This window comes from Panulirus ornatus, chromosome 33, assembly GCF_036320965.1.
Source record: "Panulirus ornatus isolate Po-2019 chromosome 33, ASM3632096v1, whole genome shotgun sequence".
Classification (NCBI taxonomy): domain Eukaryota; kingdom Metazoa; phylum Arthropoda; class Malacostraca; order Decapoda; family Palinuridae; genus Panulirus; species Panulirus ornatus.
Genome location: NC_092256.1, coordinates 24,833,665 through 24,855,957, shown reverse-complemented (window position 1 = coordinate 24,855,957; position 22,293 = coordinate 24,833,665). Strand labels below are relative to the sequence as shown.

The following is a 22,293-nucleotide window of genomic DNA, read 5'->3' as shown; positions in this document are numbered from 1 at the left end:
TACTTATAAAAAAAAGTATGTTAGAAAATTCTCTTGTCAAGTATCCTTGTCCAGGATGTGAAGGAATGAATTTTTAAATGCAGGGTACGCACAGTAACAACAACATCATAGCATGTCACCTTGTGGAAAAATGTAATATGGGGGAGATAGAGAAGATGAATAGCATGATAGAGAGGGAGATGTTTGACATAGGTACTGAAATATATATGAAGGAGAACCCCGATGATATAGGGAGAAAGATATGTATTGAGAAAGTCTGAATCTGATGCATAGATTTACTATAGTATAGGTTTTTGATAAATAAAAGCTAGTAAAAGAAGATGGTGGTGATATTGAAAAAACATGATATAGTTTGTTGACATTTAGAGATTTGATGGAACAATAAATTTTTGATGAACAGAGAGGAAGATGACTTGATATTGAACTAACAAATGTAGTTTGTTGATATACAGTCATTTGATGGAAGAAAATAGGTTTACTGTCTCATTAAATAACTTCTCACTATTAAGGAGTCTGTTCTGTCCCTGCTGCATCCTTGGAGCTGCAGGAGCCCATGAGGAAAGGGTCTCAGGTAACATTAGGGCCCTTTCAGAAATGGGAAACAAGAATTATATTTCTTTTAGTATACTTGATTACCATTTCCCACTTTAGCGAGGTAGCAACAGGAAACACGAAGAAAGACCCATTCACTCATAAACACATATATATGCATACACGCACATACATGTACATATACATATAAACACAGGTATTCATATTTGCTTGCCTTCACCCATTTCCGGTGCCACTCCACCCCACGGGAAACAGCATCTCCACCCTCTGTGTCATTGAGGTAGTGCAAGGAAACAAACGGAAAAGGGCCACATCTGCTCACGCATTCTCTTTCCATGGTTCACCCCAGGTACTTCACATGCCCTGGTTCAGTCCATTGACAGCATGTCGACCTTAGCATACCACATCGTTCCAATTCACCCAATTCTGAGCGCATGTTTTACCCTCCAGCGTGTTCAGGCCCTGATCGCCTGAAATCTCTCTCACTCCATCCTTCCACCTCCAGTTTAGTCTCCCACTTCTTGTATTCTCCACCTCAGACACATAAATCCTCTTTGTAAGCCTTTCCTTGCTCATTCTCTCCATTTGTCCAAACCATTCCAACACACCCTTTTCTGCTTTTACTACCTCAGATATCTCTTACCCTTTCAATATTTACTTTATCAAACCACCTCACACCACATATTGTTCTCAAAGATTTCATTTTCAACACTCAACCCCCCCTCAGTAAAACCTATCTGTAGCTCATGCCTGGCACCATATAATATTGTTGGCATTACTGTATCTTCAAACATACCCATGTTTGCTGTCTGAGGTAACGTTCTCTCTTTCCACACTTCATCACCTTTAGAACATTTGACCCCTACCCTACCCTATGATTCACTTCTGCGTCCATGGTTCCATTCACTGCCAAGTTCACTTCCAGATATCTAACACACTTCAATTCTTCCAGTTTTTCTCCATTCAAACTTGCATCCCAATTAACTTGTTCCTCTTCCCTGCAGAAGCTAAAAACCTTGCTCTTATTCACGTATACTCTCAACTTTCTCCTTTCACGCACTTTCCCAAACTCAGTCACCATCTTCCACAGAGTCTCACTCAAATCAGCCACGAGTGCTGTACCATTGGTGAACAACAGTTGACTCACTTCCCAGGCCTTTGCATCCCCAACACTCTGCAACTTACCCTCTCTCCAGTACTCCTGCATTTACCTCCATAATTGCCCCATCCATAAACAAATTGAACAACCTTCGTGACATCACACACACACTCCTGCTGCATTAGGGAGGTAACATCAAGAACAGAGCCAGAGCCAATTGACTTGTCCCTCAACCTTAATGTACCTAATAACCTTGCTCATATTCACATTTACTCTCAACTTTCTTCTTTCACACTACCAAACTCAATTACCAGCTTCTGCAGTTTCTCACCCGAATCAGCCACCAGCGCTGTATCATCAGCCAACAACAACTGACTCTCTCCTCAAGCTCTCTCATCCACAACAGACTGCATACTTGCCCCTCTTTCCAGAACTCTTGCATTCACCTCCCTAGCAACCCCATCCATGACCCTCTGCCACAAACCAACATTCACTTAGAACCAATCACTTTCCTTTCTTCCTACACGTACACATGCCTTACATCCGCAATAAAAACTTTTCACTGCTTCTAACAACTTGCCTCCTACTCCATGTATTCTTAATACCTTCCACAGAGCATCTCTATCAGCTCTATCATATGACTTCTCCAGATCCATAAATGCTACATACAAATCTATTTGCTTTTCTAAGTACTTTTCACATACATTCTTCAAAGCAAACACCTGATCCACACATACTTTACCACTTCTGAAACCACACTGCTCTCTTCCCCAATCTGATGCTCTATACATGCCTTTACCCTCTCGGTCAATACCCTCCCATAAAATTTCCCAGGAATACTCAACAAACTCATACCTCTGTAATTTGAGCACTCACTTTTATCCCCTTTGGCTTTGTACAATGGCACTATGCAAGCATTCAGCCTATCCTCAGTCACCTCACCATGAGTCATACATACATTAGATAACCTTACCAACCAGTCAACAATACAGTCACCCCCTTTTTTAACGAATTCCGCTGCAATACCTTCCAAACCTACTGCCTTGCCTGCTTTCATCTTCCGCAAAGCTTTTACTACCTCTTATATGTTTACCAAATCATTCTCCCTAACCTTCTCACTTTGCACACCACCTTGACCAAAACACCCTATATCTGCCACTCTATCATCAGACACATTCAACAAACCTTCAAAATACTCACTCCATCTCCTTCTCACATCACCACTACTTGTTATCACCTCCCCATTAGCCCCCTTCACTGAAGTTCCCATTTGCTCCCTTGTCTTGTGCACTTTATTTACCTCCTTCCAAAACATCTTTTTATTCTCCCTAAAATTTAATGATACTCTCTCACCCCAACTCTCATTTGCCCTCTTTTTCACCTCTTGCACCTTTCTCTTGACCTCCTGTTTCTTTCTTTTATACATCTCCCACTCATTTGCATTTTTTCCCTGCAAAAATCGTCCAAATGCCTCTCTCTTCTCTTTCACTAATAATCTTACTTCTTCATCCCACCACTCACTACCCTTTCTAATCAACCCACCTCCCAAGTTTCTCATGCCACAAGCATCTTTTGCGCAATCCATCACTGCTTCCCTAAATACATCCCATTACTCCCCCACTCCCCTTACCTCCTTTGTTCTCACCTTTTTCCATTCTGTACTCAGTCTCTCCTGGTACTTCCTCACACAAGTCTCCTTCCCAAGCTCACTTACTCTCACCACTCTCTTCACCCCAACATTCTCTCTTCTTTTCTGAAAACCCCTACAAATCTTCACCTTCGCCTCGACAAGATAATGATCAGACATCCCTCCAGTTGCACCTCTCAGTACATTAACCTCCAAAAGTCTCTCTTTCGCGTGCCTGTCAATTAACACGTAATCCAATAATGCTCTCTGGCCATCTCTCATACTTACATACATATACTTATGTATATCTCACTTTTTAAACCAGGTATTCCCAATCACCAGTCCTTTTTCAGCACATAAATCTACAAGCTCTTCACCATTTCCACTTACAACACTGAACACCCCATGTACACCAATTATTCCCTCAACTGCCACATTACTCACCTTTGCATTCAAATCACCCATCACTATAACCTGGTCTTGTGCATCAAAACCACTAACACTCATTCAGCTGCTCCCAAAACACTTGCCTCTCATGATCTTTCTTCTCATGCCCAGGTGCATATGCACCAATAATCACCCATCTCTCTCCATCAACTTTCAGTTTTACCCATATCAATCTAGCATTTACTTTCTTACACTCTATCACATACTCCCACAACTCCTGTCTCAGGAGTAGTGCTACTCCTTCCCTTGCTCTTGTCCTCTCACTAACCCCTGACTTCACTCCCAAGACATTCCCGAACCACTCTTCCCCTTTATGCTTGAGCTTCGTTTCACTCAGAGCCAAAACATCCAGGTTCCTTTCCTCAAACATACTACCTATCTCTCCTTTTTTCTCATCTTGGTTACGTCCACACACATTTAGACACCCCAATCTGAGCCTTCGAGGAGGATGAGCACTCCCCGCGTGACTCCTTTTGATTCCCCTTTTAGAAAGTCAGCGCTGGTGGCTGATTCATGTGAGAAACTGCAGAAGCTGGTGACTGAGTTTGGTAAAGTGTGTGAAAGAAGAAAGTTAAGAGTAAATGTGAATAAGAGCAAGGTAATTAGGTACAGTAGGGTTGAGGGTCAAGTCAATTGGGAGGTAAGTTTGAATGGAGAAAAACTGGAGGAAGTAAAGTGTTTTAGATATCTGGGAGTGGATCTAGCAGCGGATGGAACCATGGAAGCGGAAGTGGATCATAGGGTGGGGGAGGGGGCGAAAATCCTGGGAGCCTTGAAGAATGTGTGGAAGTCGAGAACATTATCTCGGAAAGCAAAAATGGGTATGTTTGAAGGAATAGTGGTTCCAACAATGTTGTATGGTTGCAAGGCGTGGGCTATGGATAGAGCTGTGCGCAGGAGGATGGATGTGCTGGAAATGAGATGTTTGAGGACAATGTGTGGTGTGAGGTGGTTTGATCGAGTAAGTAATGTAAGGGTAAGAGAGATGTGTGGAAATAAAAAGAGCGTGGCTGAGAGAGCAGAAGAGGGTGTTTTGAAATGGTTTGGTCACATGGAGAGAATGAGTGAGGAAAGATTGACCAAGAGGATATATGTGTCGGAGGTGGAGGGAACGAGGAGAAGTGGGAGATCAAATTGGAGGTGGAAAGATGGAGTGAAAAAGATTTTGTGTGATCGGGGCCTGAACATGCAGGAGGGTGAAAGGAGGGCAAGGAATAGAGTGAATTGGATCGATGTGGTATACGGGGGTTGACGTGCTGTCAGTGGATTGAATCAGGGCATGTGAAGCGTCTGGGGTAAACCATGGAAAGCTGTGTAGGTATGTATATTTGCGTGTGTGGACGTGTATGTATATACATGTGTATGGGGGTGGGTTGGGCTATTTCTTTCGTCTGTTTCCTTGCACTACCTCTCAAACGCGGGAGACAGCGACAAAGCAAAAAAAAAAAAAAAAAAAAATATATATATATATATATATATATATATATATATATATATATATATATATATATATATATATATATATATTTATCCCTGGGGATAGGGGATTAAGAATACTTCTCACGTATTCCCTGCGTGTCGTTGAAGGCGACTAAAAGGGGAGGGAGCGAGGGGCTGGAAATTCTCCCCTCTCTTTTTTTTTTTTTTTTTTTTTTTTCCAAAAGAAGGAACAGAGGGGGCCAGGTGAGGATATTCCAAAAAAGGCCCAGTCCTCTGTTCCTAACGCTACCTCGCTAACGCGGGAAATGGCGAATAGTTTAAAAGAAAGAAAAATATATATTTTTTTTTTTTTTTTTTTTTTATACTTTGTCGCTGTCTCCCGCGTTTGCGAGGTAGCGCAAGGAAACAGACGAAAGAAATGGCCCAACCCCCCCCCCCCGTACACATGTACATACACGCGTCCACACACGCAAACATACCTACACAGCTTTCCATGGTTTACCCCAGACGCTTCACATGCCTTGATTCAATCCACTGCCAGCACGTCAACCCCTGTACACCACATCGCTCCAATTCACTCTATTCCTTGCCCTCCTTTCACCCTCCTGCATGTTCAGGCCCCGATCACACAAAATCTTTTTCACTCCATCTTTCCACCTCCAATTTGGTCTCCCTCTTCTCCTCGTTCCCTCCACCTCCGACACATATATCCTCTTGGTCAATCTTTCCTCACTCATTCTCTCCATGTGCCCAAACCATTTCAAAACACCCTCTTCTGCTCTCTCAACCACGCTCTTTTTATTTCCACACATCTCTCTTACCCTTACGTTACTTACTCGATCAAACCACCTCACACCACACATTTTCCTCAAACATCTCATTTCCAGCACGTCCATCCTCCTGCGCACAACTCTATCCATAGCCCACGCCTCGCAACCATACAACATTGTTGGAACCACTATTCCTTCAAACATACCCATTTTTGCTTTCCGAGATAATGTTCTCGACTTCCACACATTTTTCAAGGCTCCCAAAATTTTCGCCCCCTCCCCCACCCTATGATCCACTTCCGCTTCCATGGTTCCATCCGCTGACAGATCCACTCCCAGATATCTAAAACACTTCACTTCCTCCAGTTTTTCTCCATTCAAACTCACCTCCCAATTGACTTGACCCTCAACCCTACTGTACCAAATAACCTTGCTCTTATTCACATTTACTCTTAACTTTCTTCTTCCACACACTTTACCAAACTCAGTCACCAGCTTCTGCAGTTTCTCACATGAATCAGCCACCAGCGCTGTATCATCAGCGAACAACAACTGACCACTTTCAGAAGTGGTAGAGGATGTGTGGATCAGGTGTTTGCTTTGAAGAATGTATGTGAGAAATACTTAGAAAAGCAAATGGATTTGTATGTAGCATTTATGGATCTGGAGAAGGCATATGATATAATTGATAGAGATGCTCTGTGGAAGGTACTAAAAATATATGGTGTGGGAGGCAAGTTGTTAGAAGCAGTGAAAAGTTTTTATCGAGGATGTAAGGCATGTGTACGTGTAGGAAGAGAGGAAAGTGATTGGTTTTCAGTGAATGTAGGTTTGCGGCAGGGGTGTGTGATGTCTCCATGGTTGTTTAATTTGTTTATGGATGGGGTTGTTAGGGAGGTGAATGCAAGAGTTTTGGAAAGAGGGGCAAGTATGCAGTCTGTTGGGGATGAGAGAGCTTGGGAAGTGAGTCAGTTGTTGTTTGCTGATGATACAGCACTGGTGGCTGATTCATGTGAGAAACTGCAGAAGCTGGTGAGTGAGTTTGGTAAAGTGTGTGAAAGAAGAAAGTTAAGAGTAAATGTGAATAAGAGCAAGGATATTAGGTACGGTAGGGTGTAGGGTCAAGTCAATTGGGAGGTAAGTTTGAATGGAGAAAAACTGGAGGAAGTAAAGTGTTTTCGATATGTGGGAGTGGATCTGGCTGCGGATGGAACCATGGAAGCGTAAGTGAATCATAGGGTGGGGGAGGGGGCGAAAATTCTGGGAGCCTTGAAGGATGTTTGGAAGTCGAGAACATTATCTCGGAAAGCAAAAATGGGTATTTTTGAAGGAATAGTGGTTCCAACAATGTTGTATGGTTGCGAGGCGTGGGCTATGGATAGAGTTGTGCGCAGGAGGGTGGATATGCTGGAAATGAGATGTTTGAGGACAATATGTGGTGTGAGGTGGTTTGATCGAGTAAGTAATGTAAGGGTAAGAGAGATGTGTGGAAATAAAAAGAGCGTGGTTGAGAGAGCAGAAGAGGGTGTTTTGAAATGTTTTGGGCACATGGAGAAAATGAGTGAGGAAAGATTGACCAAGAGGATATATGTGTCATATGTGGAGGGAACGAGGAGAAGTGGGAGACTAAATTGGAGGTGGAAAGATGGAGTGAAAAAGATTTTGAGTGATCGGGGCCTGAACATGCAGGAGGGTGAAAGGCGGGCAAGGAATAGAGTGAGTTGGATTGATGTGGTATACCGGGGTCGACGTGCTGTCAGTGGATTGAATCAGGGCATGTGAAGCGTCTGGGGTAAGCAATGGAAAGTTCTGTGGGGCCCTGGAAGTGGAAAGGGAGCTGTGGTTTCGGGCATTATTACTTGACAGCTAGAGACTGAGTGTGAACGAATGGGGCCTTTATTGTCTTTTCCTAGCACTACCTCGCACACATGAGGGGGGAGGGGGATGTTATTCCATGTGTGGCGAGGTGGCGATGGGAATGAATAAAGGCCGATAGTATGAATCATGTACATGTGGATATATGTATATGTCTGTGTGTGTATATATATGTGTACATTGAGATGTATAGGTATGTATATTTGCGTGTGTGGACGTGTATGTATATACATGTGTATGTGGGTGGGTTGGGCAATTTCTTTCGTCTGTTTCCTTGCGCTACCTCGCTAACGCGGGAGACAGCGACAAAGCAAAATGAATAAATAATAGATAAATGATTATATATATATACACAAATGAAGTCTCCCTAGCTCTAAATACCACAAATGGAGCAATAGCTCACCCAGAACAATTTGCCTGCATCTCCACAGAAGTCCACTAAATACCTTCAGAACACTTAAGTGCCACCAAATTTGGAAGAATTTGTCCCATGCCATTTTATACAAACAATTCATCTGCTCCTTTTTAAACTTTGACTCACTTGCTTATTCTTGTTCCCTCCCAGAAGCAAATACAGCAAAGCTGCAAACCACACTAAAAGATGCTCTTAGAACAATCACTGGCTGCTTAACTACCACAGACCTTCAACACCTTTACATTGAAACAAAGATCCTCCCAATACAAACCCACCTCTACGTGCTCAGCATCCAGTCTGTGCAACAGCATTAGACCCCTCCCAACCAAATATCTCTATAGAGCTAACCACCAACGCCAAGTAGAAATAAGCTTATGCCTCTTTCACACTTCAGTATCCTCAACTCACAGTTCCCACCAACTCCAGCAAATATGACAATAAAACTAAGAAATACACACACCGAAATGTCTTGAGTATTACTAAACAGCAAGTGTCTCAACTCTGATCTAAAATCCAACTCATCAGAAACCACACTCCTCTGACAAACTTGTCACAATCCTCTGCTTTTTCTCAGATCACCACAACATTGCAAATACTGTTTCAGCATATCCCAAGACCTTTCATGTCTGTGATGCATCAACTATAAAGACTCATAAGGCACAACTAAAAGATCAGCCTTAAACCACCCTGGTGATGCGTCTACTATAAAGACTTGTAAGATACAACTAAAAGATGAGCATTAAACCAACCTGACTTAAAGAGGTAAGTCATGAAAAACTTCTCAAAATCAATCCAGAAACAACTGCTCACCCACTCTTTGTTCTTGCAGATACAAGCAATGGGGTTAAAACCTAAGAGAGCTTTTGTCCAACAGGCCCTGACAGCATAACAAACTTTGGCGGAAAACACTTTGGCCCAGTTGTGATCCAAGCATGTAAAGCTGTCTTAAAACTCTTGACTACATAACAGACTCCTTAGCATCTGATAACTTGCAGACAGATACAGACCTGAAAACCCTCCAAATTATCAAACTCCCCATCCTCTTATCAACCAATGTCACTTATGTTTTCAGAATGCACACTGTGAAAAACTGATTCACAACAGAATCAAACAGAACATTCGACTCATCTACAAAACATACACCCTACCACTACACTACACTGACCTCACACAGGATATCCTAGATGGCTTCAACCAACTACAACCCCCCTCCCAGATAGTACTTGTGGCAGCAGACATCAACAGAGCATTTGATAGTGTCCCTGGACACATCTTCCTGAAAAAACATCATACCCACCACCTAAGTATGGGATGGTTTTCACATTTCTGGAGTGGCTCAGCCTCCATTTGTATGTTGACCAGAGTAGAATGAAAAGCCTCCTATCTCATTGATTCTTTTGGCATCACCTCTCTTCAACCTTCCAACACTGTATGTTGGGATGTTCCTGCTTTCTCTCTGTTTTGCAGGTATTATTTTGGCCTCTGTTCTTGTGAGTTGTCTGCATGTGTCCCCACCTTAAAGTTGGACCCATGTTTGGCTGCTGCTCCCCATAGTTTATGTTTGGAGACTGACCATTTGAGGATTTACTGTTATGATACCCTCTTCCCTTGAACAGCTATAGTGGGGAATTTTCTTCATTCATGTCTTTCCCTCTTCATATGACCCTTCTCCTTAGAGTCAGGTCTTCAAATACCTGTGGAGTCCTGATTAATTTCTACATCCTTTTAACTTTTTCTTTTACCTGAGATGAGCTTTGATTGGGGTGCAGTTTCCCAGTACTGTGTTGATCACTGTAAAGAGAACTGTCTTGAGATCGATTCTGTTAATATAAACAATAAAGGTAATTAGTGATGGTGCTAATTTTGTTATAGTTATTGAAGAAGGATCTTATGCAACAAAACTGCCAAATGAATCTTTTATGTTTACTACAGAACTGTATGGTGTTCAGGCTACAGTTGCATTGAACAAGCCCCCAACCCCACCCCACCTTACCACACCCACACACACACACACACACACACACACAAAAAAAAAAAAAAAAAAAAAAAAGAGAGAGAGAGAGAGAGAGAGAGAGAGAGAGAGAGAGAGAGAGAGAGAGAGAGAGAGAGAGATTCTACAATCATCTCCAAATCTTAGAGTGTATTCCAAGTTGTAACAGTCTTCTCCAAAGCATCCCATAATTCAGAAAGTATGAGATTGTATTGTAAATATCCACTCAGAATGAAAAGAGTGTAGAATTATGCTCTGCTCTAGACATGTTGGTAGTAATTAAGTAGCAAATGTTGAGGCTAAAGCAGTTATATCTAAAAATCCTAGTGTAATTATACCTTAAAATGATTTTATGGGGAGAGTCGATAATTATATTAGATGTAAATTGCAGGCTGTATGGAAATAAGAATCCTAAAAGAATAACAAACCATGGAAGATGAAGAAAGGTAATAAAGTAAGGACATCCTCTTTAACAAGTCCTTCCATTTTGAGTTGATTCTTTGTAGAATGAGGAGTGGTTATGCTCTGACCCATGGTTTCTTAATAGAAAGATCTGCTGTAATATATGACACCTGTAATTGCAATATTTCCTAGGAATATGTACTAGTGGAATGCCAGAAATTTAGGAGTCTCAAAGTCAAGTATGAATCATATTTCAATAGTGGAAAAAGTGAAAGTACAGAAATGGAGAAATTTTAGAAAATAGTTTGGTGAGGCACTTTGAGATGATGACAGTTCACACTGTTGCAATCAACAAATAACTGTTCAAATAGATATTTTAGACTCAAACTGACTGGATATGATTTTGTGATGACACCTATGCATTTGCTTGGTGAAGTATTAGCATTTTGTTCCTCATCATTATCATGTTTATGTGCTGTTCCTTTAAACAAATGATGCTGTTTGTATTTCATTGTTATGTTGCATATTTCTCTTTCATGCCTACTTGTCATTTCTTGCAGTATTGAGGTAGCTTAGGAACTGAAGAAGAAAGGCCTCATTCGCTCACATCCATTCCCTAGCTGTCAGGTATAATGCAAGGAAACCACAGCCCCCTATCCACTACTGGGCCCCACAGATCTTTCTTTGGTTTTCCTAGGTTGCTTCATATTCCCTGATTCAGTCCATTCATAGCACAGTTCTTCATGTATACTGCATCACTCAAATTCACTATCCTGTGCATACCTTTCAACCTCCATGTTCAGACCCCGAGCACTCAAGATCTCATTATCTCCGTTTATCCAAACCATTTCAGCATACCATCTTTACCTCTCTAAACCATGCTCATTTCTATCACCATATTTTTCTTTTGTTCTTCTGTTACTTACTTGATCAAACCACCTTACAACACACCTTACAACACACATTTCAGCTCCTCCACACATCTTCATCTATAGCTTTGCATTCACACAACATTGTTGGGACTGCAGGTTGAACCCCTTTAATCTAGTTACCTTGAGACCTGGCCATTGCCAGACCACAGAAAATGCTGGAGAACTGAAATCGACCCCAAAGAGAACCCTATGTAAATAAATGCCTGATCCCTAGTCTTTCTAGCTCATTCCACATACATACTGCTGTGTTATCAAAGGTAGAAAAAACCTTAAAACTTGAAATTATACAACCATTAAAAAAAAAAGGTTTTTATTGTTACATCAGATGGAGACTGCAATATCTTGGGTGATGGTTTTTCATGGCATATGACTCCAATACAGGGCAAATTCGTCAGCATTATATACTCGTTCCGCTGCACTTTGTGATGAGTAGTGAATGTAATGAATGACCACAGGGTGGTAGTTGGCTGTGGTAGACTTGTTACTGTTGTTGTTTTATTATTGTCAAGGTATCCTGACCCACGCTATGTCAGTCCCAGTCATGCAGCTGGCTCATGCACTCTCTCTTGCCCTGTACATATTGCTCTATAATAGAGAACTGGAGTTTTTATCGATTCTTTTACTATGGTTTTCGTGCATAGATTATGTACTGAAATTCCATGTCTCCTCTTAAACCTGTGTAACCATCTTTGCAAATATTGTCATAGTCAAGCTTTGGCTTTATATGAAAATCTTTGGTCTGCTTGATAAGCATCTCCCCAGAAATGCTTACACCTTCATTACATGGGAGTTTAAACCACTTTATGAGTGCACTTTCTGATTCTGTACTCCTGGCACCTTTCAGAGTTTTCCAAAACTAAACTCTTCTGGCTTTGATATTCAACAAAAACCAGTATAAGAAATTAACAGGACTGTTGATGAGTTTGGCTACATTGTAAACAGATTTTGGCACCTTGGTGCTGCTAACAGTGCCGCCCGAGTGACAGATCCACAAACTAATGGCAGTAGATTCAAAACGTGCTGGACCATAGGAGTTACCAGACCACACAGCACAGGATTAGATAGATACCACCTGTACCATACCTTCAAACATACTTGTTTTTGCCGTTCCAGATGACAACCTCTTTCCACACATTTCTCAATTGTCCCAGAACCTTTGCCCTCTCACCCACATAATGGCTTGCTTCAACCTCCATATATATGGGAGTGTTGCAGGGTTTTATGTTTAATATGCAGCCCTTTTGTTTTTTCAGTGCCAGCTTATTGTGAAGTGAGAATTTGAGATTTGTGTAGTTGTTTTGTTTCCACAGTCAGGTCTGATATTTACTGCTGGAAAAGTTGCTGGGTTTGAATTTTCAATTTTTTGTAGTTTGAGAAAAGATTCTCAATGAAGTATTGTTGAATTTGGGACTTAATTATAGTTTTTCAGGTTGATTTCTCTTTATTCATTCTATGCTGTCTTCTCTGCATTGCTGCCTGAATGTGGGAAAAATATATCTCAAACTTTTGATCAAGAAAAAATTAACATTACCTATTCCTTTTCATACAATGCTTTATATCAGAATTTTGATAACTCGATTTATTACATGATAATTTGTGTAGGTGATGATGTATGAAATGGGATCTGTTTACTTTTGCAAAAATTTTCATTAGAGTAGAAAGACTGTGGATGAATTATTTTTGTATTTTCATTGAGTGTGAAGTAATATTATACTTTAGCTATGGATTTTCCACTGGCAGATTTGTATACATTATTCATTGGCTGTTGTATATGAACTTCAAATTTTTATAAGTCATGACTTTTCTCTTCAGAATGCAGCAACCATCACCAGCAATAAATGGTGGGGGTACAGGGCTGCCACAACAGCAGAGATTTCCTATGAATCCTCCAGCTAGACCCCCACTGGGGTACACAAGTCCAACAATCTTAAAACCACCAGCTTTTCACATGGCTCCCCAGCGAGGTCCTCCAAGACTAGGTGGTCCTATGATGAATGGTCCTCCAGCAGGCCCTCCAAGAATGTCTCAAGAGGGAGCCATGTTCCAACCAACTTTGGTAAATGGTCAACCAGGGCTGCCATATATTCCCCAAGCAAGACCCCCGCAAGGGCCACCTCAGAGACCACTGGCTGTACAGAAGGATGCTTTAAAGATGGCACCACCCATTGGTCCTCCAATGAAGCCTCTGGGAGGCCCAATTCCAGTCATTACTTCTTCAGGTTCTTTGCTTAATGGACATGAGAGACCTTCTCCACCCAGCAGCCACCCAGGTAAAGTGTTAGAGGACTGTACTTCTTTTGTTTTAACATTATTTATGTGTCATTCTGATACAGTTCTGTTTGCTGCTTCTCTGCCTACAGGACTAGCATTAACAATCATCATTTGGAGAACTATCTTTACTGTGTTTCCCACATATGTCTGGATATTTAATTACCTAATGAAAAACAGAAAACCATCAGTATGGTTGTATGGCTGTTTGAACCATTTACATCCTCAGTACTGGGTGTGCAAAAGACCTTGTCCGCTTCCCCATTCATTTTGAAAGGTGATGTCACACTTATATGGTAATACTTTGTCATCTTCCTTTTGGCCATGTTATGTGCAGACATCTTGGTATGAAATTGGCAAGGTTCCTGAAGTATTTTAGGTCCATGTTTAATGTGAATAAGGCAAGGTACTGATGTGGTGTTGCAAGTAGCAGCTGCCTGATCATGTGGTCTGAGTGCCCCTTGTGCTTTGAAATCTGTTGTGGACCCACATTTTCTTGCTCACAGTTGAGAATTTGGACTTTCTCTTCTTTAGAGAGGTAAGAGCCAACCATCTTAAAACACACAGGAAGAAATATGGTACTCAGAAGGAAAATTTCCATAATGAAGAGGGATCCTGTAAAAGTAAAGAAAGAGCACTTCCCTCAAGATAATCTGAGGTGGGTTGCTGGTGCTCACACCATTAAAGACATTTGTCTGAGCGACCAGATGTAGGATGATATCACCTTGAGAGCATTATATGCTTCTGCTCACAAAACACCATGACCATGCATCGCCTTTGAAAATATATGGGAATGGACAAGGCTTTTTGTGGATGCTTTAAATTGGTGTCAAGGTATGGTTAGTTCAGGGCAAGCCAACACTTGAAATTTTTTGACTTTTTTCAAATTAGTCAAATCTGCTTTTGATATGCAAATTGAATTAAGGAGTCTGGCACTCAAGACTTTGTACAGCAGTTCTTTAATAGCTTTAGGTAACTTTATTATGAGTGATAGTGTTAACAAAAAGACTACTGTCTGAAACAGAGAATGCACATGATTGCTTTTCTTGGTTGGGTTTTTAGATTGTTAAATTGAAATGTTTTGATTCATGGAGCAGAACATCCTTGTCACTGAACCTTATCCAGATGATACATAGGAATTCGAACAGCTATAGATCTATGGGTCCTTTTTAGGTTATTTGTAATTGTGGAAGATATCAGAAACTCTCAGATTAGTGTGGTAAACGTTAGAAGGTATACAGGTAATTCAAAGAGAATAACCATCAAATTGACAGTATTTCTTAAGGAGGTGTAAATAATGTAAGTCATGGACTGGAAGCAAAATTTTTATGAAGTCTGTTCTTAAACACTTCTATTGTGTTGCTTTCAACCACTCTAACTGGTAAATTGTTCCGTATGTTAACAGTCCTGTTGAAGAAAAAGTACTTTGCCTCATTCGAGGTAAAATGTTTGCCAGCAAGTTTGTATCCAGTACTACGAGTGAAATCAGACGAATGAAGTCTTAACATGATCGATCAAGATTAACAAAGACTAATAGTTTTGAATTCTTGTTTAAATCACATCTTAACCTTTTTTAAGTTAATTAGATCCAAGTCATTGATTTTGATCTTGTAGGATTTGTTTTTCAGGCTGGGACTCGCCTTGGTAACTCAACTCTGTAATCTCTCCATTCTTTCTGTGTCTTTCTTTCTCTTAGTTAAGATAACTAAAACTGAACACAATTTTCAAGATGGGAACAAAACAATGAATTTCGTAATGAGGATGATTTCTCAAGACTTAGATTTGAAGGTCTTGCCTACAAATCCAAGAATTTTTGTTCCCCTTTTTTACTTCTTATGTGGTTTTAGGTCACTGGAGATCAAAATGCCAGTCTTTTTCCTCATTTATCTTTTGCAGTTTAACAAAATTCATACTGTAGCTTCCCTTTTTGTTGTTACTACAGACTTGTAAAACTTTGCTCTTAATGTTTGAATTCATTTGCTACTTATGAGCACAGTTCATCAGTTTGTGTATGTCATTTTGATGCTGTAGATATAGGTTGCTGAAATGTGAGTCGAGTTAGTTTTTATTCCTCTAAGGAGATTGTTGAGTGGTTATGAAGATACTTGGATGGAAAGGCTTCTAGACACTAATACCTCTAAGAATCTGATTGTTTGTGGCTTAAAGCTTCTTCCATTTCAAAGAATTATATCTATGTAGGGAGAACAATTTCCTCTTTTTAGATCTAGGGATGAGTGACGTATGTATGAATCTTGACGTAAGAATGCTTGAAATATGTATGGGTTTCTGAAGCATTCCCATAGTGTGTGGTGGTTATAGATTTGTATTTTGACTGGTACTTTTCTTGAGGTTTAGGATAAGAGATCAGTGATTGCAGTGAATATTATAACAAATGATTTTTCCCCCCTATTTGTTTCCCCCTATTATTACATGACAGCTAGAGACTTGAGTGTGAACGAAAGTGGCCTTTGTTTTTTCCTAGTGCTACCTCGCGCACATGAGGGGGGAGGGGGTTGTTATTTCATGTGTGGCGGGGTGGCGATGGGAATGAATAAAGGCAGACTATGAATTATGTACATGTATATATGAAGTCTGTTGTGGATGAGAGAGCTTGGGAAGTGAGTCAGTTGTTGTTCGCTGATGATACAGCGCTGGTGGCTGATTCATGTGAGAAACTGCAGAAGCTGGTGACTGAGTTTGGTAAAATGTGTGAAAGAAGAAAGTTAAGAGTAAATGTGAATAAGAGCAAGGTTATTAGGTACAGTAGGGTTGAGGGTCAAGTCAATTGGGAGGTGAGTTTGAATGGAGAAAAACTGGAGGAAGTAAAGTGTTTTAGATATCTGGGAGTGGATCTGGCAGCGGATGGAACCATGGAAGCGGAAGTGGATCATAGGGTGGGGGAGGGGGCGAAAATCCTGGGAGCCTTGAAGAATGTGTGGAAGTCGAGAACATTATCTCGGAAAGCAAAAATGGGTATGTTTGAAGGAATAGTGGTTCCAACAATGTTGTATGGTTGTGAGGCGTGGGCTATGGATAGAGTTGTGCGCAGGAGGGTGGATGTGCTGGAAATGAGATGTTTGAGGACAATGTGTGGTGTGAGGTGGTTTGATCGAGTAAGTAACATAAGGGTAAGAGAGATGTGTGGAAATAAAAAGAGCATGGTTGAGAGAGCAGAAGAGGGTGTTTTGAAATGGTTTGGGCACATGCAGAGAATGAGTGGGGAAAGATTGACCAAGAGGATATATGAGTCGGAGGTGGAGGGAACGAGGAGAAGTGGGAGACCAAATTGGAGGTGGAAAGATGGAGTGAAAAAGATTTTGTGTGATCAGGGCCTGAACATGCAGGAGGGTGAAAGGAGGGCAAGGAATAGAGTGAATTGGATCGATGTGGTATACCGGGGTTGACGTGCTGTCAGTGGATTGAATCAGGGCATGTGAAGCGTCTGGGGTAAACCATGGAAAGCTGTGTAGGTATGTATAGTTGCGTGTGTGGACGTGTATGTATATACATGTGTATGGGGGTGGGTTGGGCCATTTCTTCCATCTGTTTCTTTGCGCTACCTCGCAAACGCGGGAGACAGCGACAAAGCAAAAAAAAAAAAAAAGATATATATATGTATATGTCTGTGTGTGTGTATATATATGTATACATTGAGATGTATACATATGTATTTGTGTGTGTGTGGACGTGTATGTATATACATGTGTATGTGGATGGGTTGGGCCATTCTTTCGTCTGTTTCCTTGCACTACCTTGCTAACGTGGGAGACAGCGACTACGCAAAATAATAATAATGATAATTGTTTTTAGGGTTTTTGTGATTGGATGGCCCAGTGAACAAAGATGTTCAGAAAGCCAGATGATTTAGTATGTGGGCTTTATACCAGGATTTAGCTGCATTAGAAAGATCATACCTAGCATGGGTTCTTTAAGCCACTAATCAGGAGAGTAAAATTTGGCTCCCAAAAATATATGTGTTTCTTGGGATGATGACTTGTCGAAAAACCTGTAGTAGCACATTCAGATTTATAGAAAGGGTTCTTCCTCAGTTATTTTGTAACACTGATGTTTTGGTATAGTTATACAAAAACCAATTGCCACCTTTTCTCAAATATTACTTTTGATTTGGAAATTGTGGAATCTTGATATTTTTATCATACACTATTCCTGTGTTTACCCTGTGAAAGTTTGGATGTAGGTGTATTTTGCTTATATTTTGCTAATCATTTTGATTGTGTCTCCTCCGCAGCCGAACCACTGTCTAACCGATCTTCTAACCAGTCCTCCCGTCAACCTTCCCCCACCCCTGCTCCTCAGCTTGATGGCATGGAGATGCAAGCCACACCAGTCTTGGGCATTAGTAAGTTGTTGCTTGCTTTTGTAATCTGTTCTATCCTTGCTTGTATTCCTGATATAATGTATTTTTTTAGGTATTTGTTTTGCTTCTTAGGTGTATTGTAACTATCATATGGTAAATGAATCTTTACAGCACCAAGTGGATCTTCAGGTGATTTGAATGAAGGTTCTCATTGTCCTTCAGCCCAGCCAAAGCCTAGTCCTTCTCCATCTGGTGATGGAATTGCAAAGATTTCACCAAGTATGTCCCCAAGGATTTCCCCAGTCACAGCTAAAACTGAATCTGCTGGAAACCCAATACCAGTGAATAGTCTCCCTGCCAATGTGCCTGTGCCCACTCAACTAGTGCTTAGTGAACAATCTGTCAGTGGATCACAAGTGAATGATTTGTCTTTAAACAGAACTGTTAGGCCACAGCTCCCAAGTGGTGATAAGGTTAATGATATGATCCAAACACGTCCTAATAAATCATTGTCATCATATAGTAATACAACAAGTAGTGTTCAGTCTCCAGTTATTGGTCATTTCTCTATGGCACCAAGTAATATACCATCTTTTGCAAGACCTGTTAATGACATATCAGTTAGTGGTGGTTCCTCAAGCAATGTGCATATAGCAAAACCACCTGCAAGTGGACCACCCTCTTCTGTCACTTCAGTAACTGGTTTACCAAGTCACAGCAATCCTCAGAGTTTGGTTCCTACTTCTTCCAAAGTGTTTCCACCAACTTTGGTTGTTCCTCCAGGTACCAATACAGTTCCTTCATCTTCATCTGTGGCCCCTTCAGCAATATCTCTCTCTCAGGCTACACCTGCAGTTCCTCACTCCTCTTTTGTGGTTCCTGCTATTTCTGGAGTGTCTATTTCTAAGGCTTCTCCGCCTACTTCCACTGCCAATTCAACATTACTGAGACCTCAACCACCATCACTAGAACCATCTCCAGCATCAGTTGGTCCCCCACCAACATCAGTAGGTCCTGCTTCAATGTCACTGGGTTCTGCACCTGTTTCATTTTCTCCCAAATCTTCAGTAGGACCTTCACCAATGTCAGTGGGCCTCCCTCCATCATCATTAAGTCCTCAAGTATCATCAGTGGGTCATCCTTCAGTATCACTGGCCCCCCAGCCAATGTTTGTGGGGCCCTCACCATCATCATCGGACTCTCTAGCTAAATCACATGGCCCACCAACAGCAATGCATGGATTCCAGCCAACATCACCTGGCCCCATGCCAGGATCTCGTGGGCCACCACCAGTATCAGTGGGCCCTGTAGCATTGCTGGGCTCTCCTCCAACTTCAGTGGTCTCCCCATTAACTTCACTTGGTCCCCGACCATCATTACAAGGCCCCCCCCCATCAGTTCTGGGTCCCCCGCTTTCAACCCTGGGCCCCCCAACATCATCACTGGGTCTCCCTCCATCATCATCATCACTGGTTACCCCACCAGCATCATTGGGTCCCCCACCAGCATCACTGGGTCCCCCACCAGCATCACTGGGCCCTCCACCTGCACCACTAGGCCCCCCACCAGTGTCACTGGGCCTCCCACCAACATCACTGGGACCCCCACCAACAGTTGGCCCTCCACCAGTTTCAGTAGGCCCTCCACCAAGTTCTGTGGGTTACAGACCAGCAACTGGAAGTGCTACAGGAATGGCCCATTACGTACCTCCAAAGGGACCCATGCAACAGCAGTCAATGTGTGGTTATGGGCCCATGCCACAATATTCAAGTCAGCAGCAACAAAACTTTCAGCCACAGTTTAGACCATGTGGCCCATCTAATATCAGTCAACTGTCACAGCAGTTAGGTGGGCTTTCTGTAACACATGACGGATGGAATAAAGGATGGGGTACTCATCAGATTGACTTGCTACAACAGCGCCAAGTATTGCCTTCTGATGGTGTTGTACCCCCAAGACCAGTGCTGGCTCAAGACTATCTTCCTAATTGCTCACCTGACATCTTTCGCTGTACTCTCACAAAAGTTCCTGAGACTAAGTCGGTACTTCAGAAGGCCCGATTTCCTTTTGGCATACTAATACATCCATTTAAAGACCTAGAGGTAAGAACTTAATATCAAGTAAGGTGGCCTCCCTCTTTTTATTGTTGCTGACATTATTCTGTTGGGAAATTTGTAATGTGTGAAGTATTGTTTAAATGAATTTGATGTTAATTAGATTTCATCCGTGAATTTTGAATTTTGTTCACAGCATCTTCCTGTCGTAAGTTGCAACACAATAGTGCGATGCCGGTCATGTAGAACCTACATCAATCCTTTTGTGGTTTTCAAAGGAGAAAGGCGTTGGGAGTGTAACCTTTGCTTCAGGGTCAATGAACTGCCTGAGGAATTCCAGTATGATCCCGTACGTTTTTTATTATATGTGTTGTTGAGTTATAGCAAAGAACTGCATTATTTCTTATGATTTATAGTGATTGAATGGCTTTTGGGGTTTAGTTAGAATAATTAGGAAGAAGCCAGTAGGAGCATTAGATGGAAGTAGTCATTAGGAACATTAGGTTGGAGCCTCTGCAAACACTATGCTAAACTTGCCCTCTGCCAGTGGCCTTTTAAAGGTGAAGCACTAAGGCTAAGCAGCAGCACTGTATTTCATTAGTTGCAGACTCTGTTGCTGTGGCCACCCCTTTGAGGGAGTTCCTCTTGGAACAGGCATCAAAGATACAAATAGATAGGACTCACCAAATCAAACTTACCTGCTACTTCTACTGTCATTGTATATTAAGGTCTTGTAGATTAGTAATTCATAGAGACTTTTTTGGTTTTCTGCTTGTTTTCAATCAGCAGGGATTTAGTGTAGGCACATTATTATTGTTTGGCAGTATCTAGAAAAAGGTGGATTTAAATTTTTGATGAGATGTTAGGATTTGACCTCTCATGCAAACCCCACCATTTTGGAGAAATCTTGTTGAAGGTAGGTAGGTACTTTTTTTTTCTTCCAGAATAAGTTAGTTTTAGGAACAGTTGACTGAGCTTTCAAAATTTCTTTTTTTTCCTCTGGAAAGTGATCACACAAGAGTAGAGCATTTTCAGCTTTCCACTGCTACTCCAGAGTTGGCTTCTGGAACACATTGGAGATAAATGGGTAGCATTCTTTCTTCCTTCCATGGCATGAGAGTCTCCATAACTGTTGACCTCCAGTGCCTCACCATTAACAGGCCAATGGCAGAGGTCCAGCGCAGTGTTTTCAGAGGTTCCTACCTCATGTTCCTGCCAGCTAATACTACCTAATGTGTCTACATCACTGTCATAATGATGAATAAAGGAAACTTTAATGGGGTGATAATGAAATCTTGAAAATGGAAATATTTATTTATTTATTTTGCTTTGTCGCTGTCTCCCGCGTTTGCGAGGTAGCGCAAGGAAACAGACAAAAGAAATGGCCCAACCCACCCCCATACACATGTATATACATACACGTCCACACACGCAAATATACATACCTATACATCTCAATGTACACATATATATACACACACAGACACATACATATATACCCATGCACACAATTCACAGTGTCTGCCTTTATTCATTCCCATCACCACCTCGCCACACATGGAATACCATCCCCCTCCCCCCTCATATGTGCGAGGTAGCGCTAGGAAAAAACAACAAAGGCCCCATTCGTTCACACTCAGTCTCTAGCTGTCATGCAATAATGCCCGAACCACAGCTCCCTTTCCACATCCAGGCCCCACACTACTTTCCATGGTTTACCCCAGACGCTTCACATGCCCTGATTCAATCCACTGACAGCACGTCAACCCCGGTATACCACATCGATCCAATTCACTCTATTCCTTGCCCGCCTTTCACCCTCCTGCATGTTCAGGCCCCGATCACTCAGAATCTTTTTCACTCCATCTTTCCACCTCCAATTTGGTCTCCCACTTCTCCTCGTTCCCTCCACCTCCGACACATATATCCTCTTGGTCAATCTTTTCTCACTCATTCTCTCCATGTGCCCAAACCATTTCAAAACACCCTCTTCTGCTCTCTCAACCACGCTCTTTTTATTTCCACACCTCTCTCTTACCCTTACATTACTTACTCGATCAAACCACCTCACACCACACATTGTCCTCAAACATCTCATTTCCAG

The 22,293-nt window shown here is 41.6% G+C and overlaps 1 protein-coding gene across 2 annotated transcripts in view; it reads left to right on the top strand.

Annotated features, from left to right (window-relative positions):
- Positions 1–22,293, top strand: part of Sec24AB (Protein transport protein Sec24AB) — a 90,758-nt gene that overhangs the window by 24,697 nt on the left and 43,768 nt on the right. For both annotated transcript variants that reach the window (XM_071682032.1, XM_071682031.1), the window contains exons 2-5: positions 13,362–13,819; positions 18,067–18,177; positions 18,307–20,237; positions 20,386–20,538. In XM_071682032.1, coding sequence (XP_071538133.1) covers positions 13,363–13,819; positions 18,067–18,177; positions 18,307–20,237; positions 20,386–20,538 — 2,652 coding nt within the window. In that variant the 5' untranslated portion in view covers position 13,362. The remainder of the gene's footprint in view (positions 1–13,361; positions 13,820–18,066; positions 18,178–18,306; positions 20,238–20,385; positions 20,539–22,293) is intronic.